The 12666-nt window shown below is 46.6% G+C and overlaps 1 protein-coding gene across 1 annotated transcript in view; it reads right to left on the reverse strand.

Annotated features, from left to right (window-relative positions):
* LOC139384452 (SH3 and multiple ankyrin repeat domains protein 2-like) overlaps positions 1-12666 on the reverse strand; it is a 149804-nt gene that overhangs the window by 12932 nt on the left and 124206 nt on the right. Inside the window, exons 16-23 of the mRNA XM_071129219.1 lie at positions 12520-12655; positions 12234-12314; positions 12101-12115; positions 6821-6844; positions 4332-4370; positions 3921-4027; positions 3690-3813; positions 623-3161 (exon numbers count right to left, since the gene is read on the reverse strand). Coding sequence (XP_070985320.1) covers positions 623-3161; positions 3690-3813; positions 3921-4027; positions 4332-4370; positions 6821-6844; positions 12101-12115; positions 12234-12314; positions 12520-12655 — 3065 coding nt within the window. The remainder of the gene's footprint in view (positions 1-622; positions 3162-3689; positions 3814-3920; positions 4028-4331; positions 4371-6820; positions 6845-12100; positions 12116-12233; positions 12315-12519; positions 12656-12666) is intronic.

Below are 12666 nucleotides of genomic sequence, written 5' to 3' on the forward strand. Positions count from 1 at the left end.
ACTCCTTATGACAGAATGTTAAAATTAGAAATACAAATTTAATAAAAAAGTTATTTCTTTTTTACCAAATTACAGTACCCAAAAGGCACTCTATTGGTGGAATGACCCAGTAGCAGGTGTCTTGGGTATCCCCTAACTGCATCATTATGGCTAACTGAGGAAATATACCAGAAAGTAGAATTACTAACGAGAGGATGGGCTAGAGCAAACTTGGTCCTGTCCATTCCCCCGCAGCACTACACAGCTGATTCAAATAATCAAAGCTTGATGATGAGTTGGTTATTTCAATCAGCTGAGTAGTAACATCGAAGACATCGAAGACCAATTTTGGAAATCCTTGGGCTAGAGTAGCACTTTAAAGAGATGACAGTAGCTAGCTAGGCTTATGTTCCCAAATGACTATCGGTTGGTCTTAGCAACACATCAGCTCATTCTCTAGCTGTTTTAGAGGGAATAATTTATCAGCCAATGGTTATATAAAAAGAGAAGATATAGACCATCTAATATTCTTAATGCCCGCAGCTTGGCTCTTTGGAGATGGAGGGTAGGAGGTTTGTTTAAAGGTCAAAGGGGAGATGTGTCAGCGTAAGTGTTAAAGGTCAAAGGTAGATTTATGTGTTACCTAGTTCCAAAGCTGCCCCTGGCCCCTGTGGTGGGTGAGTCGAAGGAGTCACCCGGTTTGGGCCGGTACATCTGTGATAAAATGGAGCTCAACTCGTTGATAACCGTGGCCTTGGGGTCGGACGTGGGTGGGCTCCTTAGCTCCGGGGGCTCGCCCCACAGCTTGGACGACCGATGGGTGGGAGTGGACCCGGGTGGAGGAGGAGGGACAGGAGGGGGCGCCCCGAAGGAGTCCAGGGATTCCTCCATGAGGACGTCGTGGTAAAGTGCAGTGTTCTTGTTGATGATGGGCTTGTTTTTGGGCTTGGGGGGAACGGGGGGTCGGTCATCGAGGTAAGCCTGGCCATCAGTATAGACCATGGAAGTGTTCTCCAGGGCGCTGTTGTACCCGCCCTCCGACGACAGTATAGAGATGCTGGAAACTGTGGAAATTGTGCTGGTAGTCTCCATACGGGGGTCTCCACTGCTGCGACTGTCTACCTCCTCGATGCCTGAGTCAGTGACACCTTGCTCAAAGCCACCGTCGGGGGGCGGAGGGGGATAGGAGGGTGGGGGCACGCAATTGGACATCCCGCTTCCCTGTCGGAACTGGCCGACAGGGGACGTGGAGTGGGTGTAGTATGGGGGTGGATTTGGCCCCCTGTCCCCCATACCGTTGCGTCTCTCTTGGTCTCGTTGCTTGAGCAACTCAGCGATGGCCGTTGCCTGGTCCTCAGGGATGTCGATGCTGTTGGCGAACTCCAACGGTGGCGGCAAGGGCTCGGAGAAGACAAACTCCTCCACCTCCTCGATGTCCACCGAGGCCAGTGGGGGAGGGGGCATGCGGAAGGGCAGCTTGATTGGCTCGTCCACCGACCCCCCAGCCGTGATGCTCTTCCCCCGTGGCACAGGGGGCAGGGGCATGGAACTGTGGCTGTTGGTGGGGGGTTTTGGCTGGTTGGGATCTCTCAGTTCACTGGGGATGCTGTTGTCCTGGGCTGGTGTATTCTCCTGCCCCCTGTCTTCCTCCTCTGGGCTGTTTTTGGTGTGCACCATCAGCAGCCCGGCAGCTTTCTGCGGTTGTGACGTGTCCACAACGTCGATCTGTATGCTCTTCCCATCCTGCTCCGCCTGCTGCCTCTCCTCCCTCGCTCCATCCGACTCGTACTTCTGCTCCGTCATCTGTCTCCTCAGGCCTACCACTCTGCCTCGCCCCAGAGTTGTCGTGGAGGTAGCGAAGCTTGCCTCGGTGTTGGAGCGGAGTTTGGTATCGATGAAGAGGGGCTGATTGAGGCTAGGTTTGTGGGGGTTGGGAGGGAGGGACTGGGGGGCATCGCTCTTGGGGAGCGGTTGAGGTTGAGAAGGGGGTGGGGCTTGCGTCGCCATGGTTGTTTGTGTCTGCTCCTTCATGGCTCTTTCCCGGGCCGCCAGCGCCAGGGCGAGGGGCGAGTTAGGGTCCAGGGCCTTACCTGTGACGGGGTGCAGGTAGTCCCTTCCTCCGTTGGAGCTGTAGGTCTTGGGTGGAGTGGCCGGGAGACTGACGGGGCTGTCCAGGTTGGGGTACTGGCCGGTACGCGCGGTCAGGGGCTCCCTCACCACCTGGGTGGGCTCAGGGGTGTTGAAGTCTGTCACGTTACCCCCACGGTCACCCCCTTCTTGTGACCGCAGCAGGGTGGAGGCCGGCGGGGGAGCCATTATCCTCTGCAGGTCCTCGTCATTACTGAACATCCCCTCGTCGATAGACTTGGACTGGAGTAGGCACGGGGCCTGGTCTCCCAAGTCCTCATCCCCCATGTCGGTGGAGAGGAAGCCGGGCGAGTTCCTCCGCGCCTCCAGCCTCTTCTCCCGGTCCCTCACTGCCCCTGCGATGGCAGCCGCGAAGGGGTTGTTGACAATGGGGTCTTCAGGCCTCAGTCCCCTGCCCCCTGCCCCGGGCGTTAAGGGTGGGTGTTCGGGCGTGGTGGGCTCGATCTCAATACTGCTGCCCTGGCTGCTCTTTCCACTGCTACTGGTGGACGGCTCCTTGACGATGATGGTGGGGATGGGAATGGACGAGAAGGTCCTCTCAGTTGGTGTGGTCGGCATGGAAATGGCGTCTGAGGGCAGGGCACAACAGGTCTTCTCTGGGCTGTCCTCCACATTGGGCTGCTTGACCAGCATGCCCTTCCTCCTCGCCGGCTTGGCAGGCACGTACAGCGCCTTGTTGCCCACCTCCGAGTATGGGTTCTCGGGCACGGGTGCCCGTCCTCTGCTTCTACTATCGTACTGTTCTGAGCTCTGGCGGTGATAACCTCGCCTTACCGTCCCTACATCTACTGTGCGGTTGCCAAGGATAGTGGTGTTGGAACATTTTCCAGCGGAGTTGAGGGTGAGGCCCGGTCGGTTGGTGCCTAAGCCCCGTGGCGTGGGGGAGACGGATGGAGAGTTGAAGGAGGAGGGGGGAGACGGGGGGGAGATGGCCGGGGGAGGGGGAATGTCCTCGGACGTGTCAGGCATGGAGAGGCTGCGGGTGAACTTGAGTTGGGGAGGGGTGAGGAGCGTCTTCTCCTCTTCTGTTATACCTGAGAGGGAGAAATAAAGTGAGAGAATGAGAGATGGCGAAAAAGAGAGATCTGTCAATTGTGCATGTGTGATTCTATTCCATTTCATCTTTCTTATCGAGATAAATTTTTTGGAGTGTACACTTAACTTTTTAAATTCTGTAATCAGTTTTAGAAAGTTGTCTATGGGTCAGGTGTGAGGATTGCCTTATATGTTCCAAATATTATAAAGTCTGCTCAAGCTACTGCATATACTGAAGTTACTAGCTACTGAAGCTAGCGCAGTCATAACACACAGACCTGCCTTTGGGCTACTGTTGGCTCTGAGTGGTGTGATGAATTGGATGGAACATGGATAGAATTAGTTTCTATGAAATACTATTGCTTCATCATAGACTGTGGTTTCAGCGTATGAGTAATAATACTGTCGCCTCAGAGCACAATTTGGCAAGTGGATCACTCTAATTTGTTCACATCACACTTAATGAAGCCAGTTAATCTCTGGAAACGGTAATCATGGTAAAGTGGGGCCATACATTAGACACACACCTATGGACTTCTGTCTCCTCATGGTGCCACCCTTGGCAAGTATGCCCAGGAATGCCCCCCCTCTAGGACTGCCTGGCATGGTGGGTGGTACCACTGCCACACCCCCCTGGCGGTCGTACATGGACTGTAAACCAGAGTTGGGTAGGGTTAGAGTATTGATCAATACCATGCTTTAGATAGAAACGTCTGCTAAATGGCATATACTGTATTATACTGTGTGGAGTAACTCACATTCATGTCAGTAGGCGTGACCAAACAGCGGCTGGAGGGGCGTGGCTTAATGGTGGCCACCTTCGTGTCCACGGCATTCTGGGAAGGTGACACCTCGTCCACTTTATCTACAAAACAAACCCCACCCCCTATGAGTAACAGGGTAAATAGGGCGGGACTTCTTTAATCCTAAAAATGTCACGGGCCAAATGCGGTTGCAAGCCAGTCATTTTCATGACGCCTTCCTCAGTTTCCAAACTAAATTGAGGCTGAAACAGAGAAAGAATAAACACAATAAAATAAAATAAAAAACATGTAATTTTGGTAAGAGGCCAGCCTTGGAAGCCGTGCAAGCCTTTAAACTTATATTATGTAATATTTAGTTGTATTTGTTTTTGGAAAGCCTCCATGCATTTGGGGATGTTACTGTACTTAGAGTGACTTGAAAACATATCCTCTTCTTCTGACCATCTACACACAGAGGGAAGAGAGTGGAATCAGCCTTAACCTGGACTTAGATTACTAACAACCTCTAACACACGCACACACACACAGAATCATACAGGCATACACATATATTCTGAAACTATTGGTGACTTCTTCTATCTGGCCATTTTCTGAGGCATGATGTGTATGGATTCAGTTACTGATGCCACTTCATTAAAAACCACTCCAATTTCATCCTTATCCCATGCAATCTGTTATGCTGTGTAGATCCTGCTATATAACATTATTGCCAATCTGTTGCCAACTTTTCTAATCATATAGGATTGAAGCCTACAGATTTATTATAATTCATGTAGCAGGATCAACAAAACAGATGGCATGAACTCTAGTTTTTACAGACCAGTTTTGAGATGTGAAAACCTCTGACAAACTTTGATTTTGGGGTGAACTATCCATTTAATAGTTCATGAGTTACCTGAATAAACCAAAGTTCAACATTTCACCTATGTGGCGATGCGTCTGACATAAGCAATGTTTGAAATTCAATACCATGGTGTCACATTATTGAGTCTGATGTCCATTCAGTATGCACAGAGATTAGACTGGAATAAAATCATGCATTCTCATTGGTGCAAACAATTACATTCAATGACAAATCAACTTACTACTTACTGTAAGTTACAGTACTTGTTGTCAGGGTCGGGGTCAATTCCATTTAATTTCCAGTCAATTCCGGAAGTGCACTGATATTCCGAATTGGAATTTCATTTACTTTTTGAATAGTCACAGTCGGCATTCACGTAACAATAAGGAATTCCCCTTGACCACGGCCACAAATTGGGGAAAAACAAAATTCTTTCCCATTGACCCCCATTGTAAAAGAGGCAACTTCAATGTTGATTTTTTGTTATACAGAAATAACAGAACATGCTGAAAAGCTGCTGTGTTGTTCAATGTACAGTACATGTAGCCAGGTCAAAAATCCCGACCTACGGTTCGCAATGCTCCCACATAGGGAAATAAAGCCTACGAGAAGAGCCCTTCAGGCTATTCGGTGTGGGAGAGCGGGAAATGTGGAGACACGGTGTCCAAGTAGGCTACGTGTGAAAAACATTGAATCACAGGTAAGACATTTAACTTGTTTAGTACAATCTGTTTGTAACTCCACCCACTACTTGTAGCTGTATAGTCCGTTTGTTTGTGTTGTTGATCTTGGCTAGCTTAATGATCCGGTTGGTAACTAGCAGCATCGTCACGAAAAGGTGCATGATGGAAGTTTTTCTAACATGCTGACCACACCGCTCGTGTTGCGTTGCAAAATAAATGTACACATACATGTTATTCAATCATTGCACCCACACTGCTCGCGTGCGCTAAAATAGAAGTCAGTTCTATTTGTGATGCTGAACGCGATGCAAGTCCTGGATCTCCCGTCTCCTCATTGGTTTATGGAAGCATATATACCCACGTGCCATCTCCTCATTGGTTATACCCACGTGGGTGATTGAAAGATGAACTGAGGTCGGTCGGTCGCTTGTGGTAATATACCTTATTATGAAAGTTAGATGCGAACCGTGATATAAAGTCCAAAGAAGAAAAAGCCTGGAAGGAGGAGAGATGACTAGAAACGACTCGGTTGACCGCTTTATGTGCGGATTAATTTTCGGAGTAGAGGAACTTGTGAATTTCAGGTAAAATAACAACTCAACGTTTATATCCCAGGACAAATTAGCTAGCAACGGCAAGCTAGTTAACTAGGACAAATTAGCTAGCAACGGCAAGCTAGTTAACTAGGACAAATTAGCTAGCAACAGCAAGCTAGCTAAATAGGACACATTAGCTAGCAACTGCAAGCTAGCGAGCTAAATTGCCATAAATGTTTAATGCTTTTAGACCTGTCCCCAAATTAATATAATTGGTTCAGAGTTGGTTTTGATATTTCAACCTGCGTGTCGTGATCGCGTTTGGTGCACACGGACGTTTGGGGGCATGGTGTAAGTAGTGAGAACGCTAGAGAGCAGGCAATGTTGAAAAATAATCTTCAGACATGTCGTACTTTTCTTAAATGTAGTTTCGGAATGAGCTAAAACAAGCAGACTACAACTAAATTGGTTTGAAATGGGGTAACCTAGGTATCCACAGGTTGTTTTCCCCACAGTCGGACAGGATCGCTACGTTCTATTTAATACCGACTGGATCTATTGACCGGAATTTGAACGGAACTGACCCCAACCCTGCTTGTTGTACTGACTTTATCATGCAAATATTACCAGACAATGACATACTGAGTAGGTATCTTTCTCAGGGGGAAAACACATTTGTAAATGAAACAAACCACTTTGTAAATATAATAAAAAAAGATTGTTAATACAGTCAATAAAACCAAGCCATACAAGTCAGTGATTTGTGGGTTAGTGCTCAAGTCATCCATCCAACATACTGTACTTTGTGTGAAACATGCCTACGTAACTTACCACCTTTCTTTTTCCTTAGTGTGGCTTGGGAGGGATAGAGAAAGAGTGTTCTGTATTTGATATGTGTATTTGACCCGGGTCTGATGAAAAGTACACGACATGGCCAAAAGTATGTGGACACATCTTCAAATGAGTGGATTCGGCTATTTCAGCCAAACCCGTTGCTGACAGGTGTATAAAATCGAGCACATAAACATTTGCAGTAGAATGCCATCTTTCCAACATGTCAGTTCGTCAAATTTCTGCCTTGCTAGAGCTTCCCCAGTCAACTGTAAGTGCTGTTATTGTGACGTGGAAACGTCTAGGAGCAACAACGGCTCAGCCACTAAGTGGTAGGCCATACAAGCTCACAGAACGGGACCAATGATTGCTGAAGCGCGTAGCGTGTAAAAATTGACTGTCCTCTGTTGGGGGTTACCCTGGGGGTCGGGTGTGGGGCTACACCAATGCCATGATTACTGTATATATGTGATGACCTTTGTATACTTGCAATGCACAATGATGGAAAAGTACTGGGTAATGGAGATGTAGTGCTTTAGTTCTCAGGCTGAGAACTGCCTGCACCTGCTGAGTCACGCAGCCTCAAGGCCGAGATAGTAGAGTGAGAAACCACAGTCTAGACATGTTTTTCTCATCTTAGATACTTTGTATGTAATCCAATGCAACAATGTTAAGGTATGATTGACGGTAGGTTGTCCACACCAACTAGTATAAGGAGGGATGTCTCCTGTTTCGCCACACAGATCTTTACTATAGACTACTGAGGTATTCTGTATGTGAATCTCTGTCTGCAATTGCATTTTGTTACTAGAGTTTTATACCAAGTTTCCTGTGTCATCTATCTGGAAGACTGATTGTTAAAGGAAACCTACATCACCCCATGCAAAGGACCACCCAACACCTCGCTTGAAACCCTCACTACCGAGTTTCAAACTGCCCCTAGAAGCAACGTCAGCACAATAACTGTTTGTCGGGCGCTTCATGAAATGGGTTTCCATGGCCAAGCAGCCACACACAAGCCTAAGATCACCATGCGCAATGCCAAGCGTCAGTTGGAGTGGTGTAAAGCCTGCCGCCATTGGACTCTGGAGCAGTGGAACGCGTTTTCTGGAGTGTTGAATCACACTTCACCATCTGGCAGTCCGATGGACGAATCTGGGTTTGGTTGATACCAGGAGAACGCTATCTACCCGAATGCATAGTGCAAACTGTAAAGTTTGGTGGAGGAGGAATAATGGTCTGGGGCTGTTTCATGGTTCGGGTTAGGCCCCTTATTTCCTGTATAGGGGAATCTTAACGCTACTACATACAATGACATTCTAGACGATTCTGTGCTTCCAACTTTGTGGCAACAGTTTAAGGAAGACCCTTTCCTGTTTCAGCATGACAATGCCCCTGTGCACAAAGCAAGGTCCACACAGAAATGGTTTGTTGAGATCGGTGTGAAAGAACTTGACTGGCCTGCACAGAGCCTGCACTCCATCAAACACCTTGGGGATGAATTGGAACGCTGACTGCGAGCCATGCCTAATCGACCAACGTCAGTGACCGACCTCACTAATGCTCTTGTGGCTGAATGGAAGCAAGTCCCCGCAGCAATGTTCCAACATCTAGAGGAAAGCCTTCCCAGAAGAATGGAGGCTGTTATAGCAGCAAAGGGGGGACCAACTCCATATTAATGCCCATGATTTTGGAATGAGATGTTTGACGAGCAGGAGTCCACATACTTTTTGTAAATGTATAAGCATGAAAAGCAAAATACCGAATTTGTAATGAGCAGCCATAGAGATAGAACTTTATGACATTTTCTATCCGATACAGCAAAGAAAAGACGGTATTAAAATAGCAATGAATAGCAAAATTAGTAGTAGAATTCATGCATGTGTCAACTGAGATCAGGGACGTACTGTACAGGTGACATTGGCCTGACACTTTCAGTTCAGAAAAATCTCCCTCTTTCTCTTCACGTCTCCTCTGCTCTCTATTCCCAGCCTTTCCCCTCTCCCTTCATTTATCTGCTCCCTCTATCTCAATCTCTCTCTTCCTTTCCTCCCACTGTGGTCGATCAGCAGTGTTATTGATGTATTAAGTGTTTCTCCTGTTTCCTACCTTGCACACAGTGTTCATTTCGTCAACAATAACTATGATGAAAAACACTTGTCAACTACCTATTTTTCCTGACAAAAACTATGACAATAACGAGACAAGAGGTCTTGGAAAAAAACTACAACAAGTCACTTTTCATTTTAGCCGATGAAAATGTGACGAAACCAGAATTCCACATGAGAGTAATGGACATTTAATTTGACATGAAGTAAATTTTTATCTGTTTTGTCCAATCCTAAGCATGCATGCATCCATAATATTTCATCCAATCCTCTCATTGACAGAATTGACATCTTTCAGTTGGCAGGTCCGATTGAGCTGATCTGCCTGGCTCTCCCAGTCAATCTTATGAACTGATGAGAAGCCAGGGCACTTGACTTGTAACTACCCTCAACTAGAAACAATGTTTACTCTCTCTCTTACTTTCATGTAGGCTATTTTTGCTTTGATCACATCAAAAGCTCTATTTTCCCATGTACACTGTTATTCATTCATCTGTGCTGCAGCTCTTACAGTTCCCCAAATGCGAGTCGCGGTTGCTTTTTTCCTAAGGGAAAAACTAATGCTATATGTTGAATATTAGGACTACAGAAATACTTCTGGTATTTTTGTAAATGCTCAAATTCTAGCCCCTTCAAGGAAACTGCTGTTATTTACCCCCTGGAGAAGAAATCTGAGATGTAAATTGTTTAACCTGTAGCCAAGGCTTTATGGTCTATATCAAGGGGGGGTAAACTACTGCCTGCTGGGCGCTTCAATCTGGCCCACGAGACATAATATATATATAAAAAAAAATATATATACAGTATATTTTTTTTTGTTGCCTTTTTTCTCCCCAATTTCATGGTATCCAATTGGTAGTTACAGTCTTGTACCATCGCTGCAACTCCCGTACGGACTCGTGAGAGGCGAAGGTTGAGAGCTGTGCGTCCTCCGAAACACAACCCAACCAAGCCGCACTGCTTCTTGACACAATGCCCCTTAACCTGGAAGCCAACTGCACCAATGTGTCAGAGGAAACACCATACACCTGGCGACTGTGTCAGTATCCATGTGCCCGGCCAGCCACAGGAGTCGCTAGAGCGCGATTGGACAAGGAAATCTCAGCCTGACAAAACCCTCTCCTAACTCAGACAACACTGGGCCAATTGTGCACCGCCTCATGGATCTCCCAGTCACGGCCAGCTGTGACACAGCCTGGGATCGAACCCGGGTCTGTAGTGACACCTCAAGCACTTTTGATGCAGTGCCGCTGCGCCACTCGGGAGGCCCCCGGAAATTCAGTTGAATTTCAAATTGTGTCCCTCGAGCAAAAGGTTTGCTCATCCCTGGTCTATACGGTTAATTATGAATGGCAATCTGCCACAATATCAATGTTGCCAGCTAAGGTATACAAGTGGATAGTAGATCTAGTTGGACGAGACGATCTGAAAGTGCACATGATGGAAGTCAACCCCAGGCTGGGGTGGGGGGTTATAAATGACATCCTGTTTCTTTGTTCTGTGGAGAAAAGCTGAGGACAGGGGGAATGAACATCTATCATCTACCTCCCAGCAGAACATCTATGATTTGTCCTTTTCAAATAAATCTATTCCTCTCCCCCTGACTTGCTTTGGGGTTTGTGTTATTGAATAATAACATCAACTGCTAACAGTACCATCTAAAATTCAGGAAAATATATTTTTCATAACAAAAAATATTGTATTTTCAGCTGTTTGAAGCTGGTGCGCAAAACCGAAAGTAAAAGACGCAAAAACTAAACTTAGGAACAGGAAGCATAGAAATAGCCAACTTATTACATATCTACTGCTTCTTAGACTTGCTTTCAAAGCGAATGACAGATCTATAACTCACATTTCTATATGAATTTGGTCCGGTAACCCAAAAAGTTACATATTGCAGCTTTAATAGAAAAAAAGTATTAAGTGACTAAAATGGTTGTGTCTAAAACTACACGGAAATTTAATTCAAACTAACGAAGGATGACATGACTAAAATGTGACTAAGACTAAAACTACATCTTAAAATAGCGGCCAAAATCAACACCACAAGTTTCATCCCCATCTCTCTCTCTCTCTCTCTCCCTGTCTTTCCTCCCGGTCTCCTCTCTCTCTTTTCTCTCTCCCTGGTTCCCTCCCATTTTCCCTCTCTGTTTCTCACTTTCTCCCAATTCCTTGTATTTGAGCACTCTCTTCTCTCTCCCTCTCTCCTCCTCCTCCTCTTCTTTCTCTGTTTCCCTTTCCCCTAGCTGAGTTAGCAGGGTGGTGCTATAGCGTAGCGTGCGTCCCTAGCTGAGTTAGCAGGGTGGTGCTATAGCGTAGCGTGCGTCCCTAGCTGCCCACCAGTTCCTCCTCCTCTTCTTTCTCTGTTTCCCTTTCCCCTAGCTGAGTTAGCAGGGTGGTGCTATAGCGTAGCGTGCGTCCCTAGCTGAGTTAGCAGGGTGGTGCTATAGCGTAGCGTGCGTCCCTAGCTGCCCACCAGTTCCTCCTCCTCTCACCAGTGTTCTAAAGCAACCCGTCTCAGAAGCGCTGACTGTTCCCTCTGTCAGAACACATTACCATCACACTGCGCTCCCATTCAACACAAGGGCCCTCAAATGAGATCTTAGCCCACCACACATACACCCATACACACCTGCATACACACACTCACAAACGTAGACACACACCCACACACGCAGATATACGTTCTCACACAGACACACAGACACAGACACAGACACAGACACACACACACACACACACACACACACACACACACACACACACACACACACACACACACACACACACAACCGTGTCTGTCTTTCTAACTCGAAGACGCTAATGCAACTCTAATGCCATCTTTACAACTAGCCAGATACTCGTTTCCATGGTAGTTAAGCAAAGAAAATGATCTGTGGAGGTATTTTCACAAACGACCGCTCCTCATGCAATGAGGCAGCAAATTACTGTGAGAAATCCGTAATAAATAATAGCAAAAATATGACAATCTAAAACAATACATGGTTAACATAATTAACAGCATGTTTTGGTTTGAACCAATGGGCTTGACACTACAGCTTAGCTTCAGGTTCAAAAGATGAATAAAATGTCAATGAATCAGCATGTTGAATATTAGATGCCCTTCCCACACCAGTATGCTACATACTGTATGTTCAGCTCCACTCCTTACCTTTACTGACTTCCACTAATGGCAGATAAATAACAAACCAATTGGGACAGAAGGGAAAGATCGAAAAGAGGGCGTGGTTAAAGAGGCTCGTCTCAGTGACTCCTTTGTGAGAGCCTATCAGCTTACTCCTTACCTATTTCTTCCAGTTCAGAGGTCATAGACTTGGAGCGCATAGACAGGGCGGTTGTGGGGGCTCTCTTTGGCGGTGGGGGGGCTAAGAGAAAGAGAGATGGAGAGAGATAAAGAGAGAGAGAGGCAGAGACAGAAACAATTCATTAGGAATTTGACCTTTATTGGCACATTTCAACACCCAACATCCATTTAGGGTTTTTGCATGAGTATTGGTTGTTGGGGCAGCATTGTGCTGCTACTGAGGTGGTGCGTACCTTTTTCTAGCATAGCATAAAGTGGTGTAGTACCTTTTTTGCGTGCGGTGTCCTCAGGGTCCATATTCCTGCTGACCGTTACCACTTTGATGATGAGGCTGTTCCCTGCATGACGGATCATGTTGACCACCTGCCTGTGGCCCACCTTCACCACATTCTCCTGGTTGACCTAACAACACA

Source organism: Oncorhynchus clarkii, chromosome 26 (assembly GCF_045791955.1).
Source record: "Oncorhynchus clarkii lewisi isolate Uvic-CL-2024 chromosome 26, UVic_Ocla_1.0, whole genome shotgun sequence".
Lineage (NCBI taxonomy): Eukaryota > Metazoa > Chordata > Actinopteri > Salmoniformes > Salmonidae > Oncorhynchus > Oncorhynchus clarkii.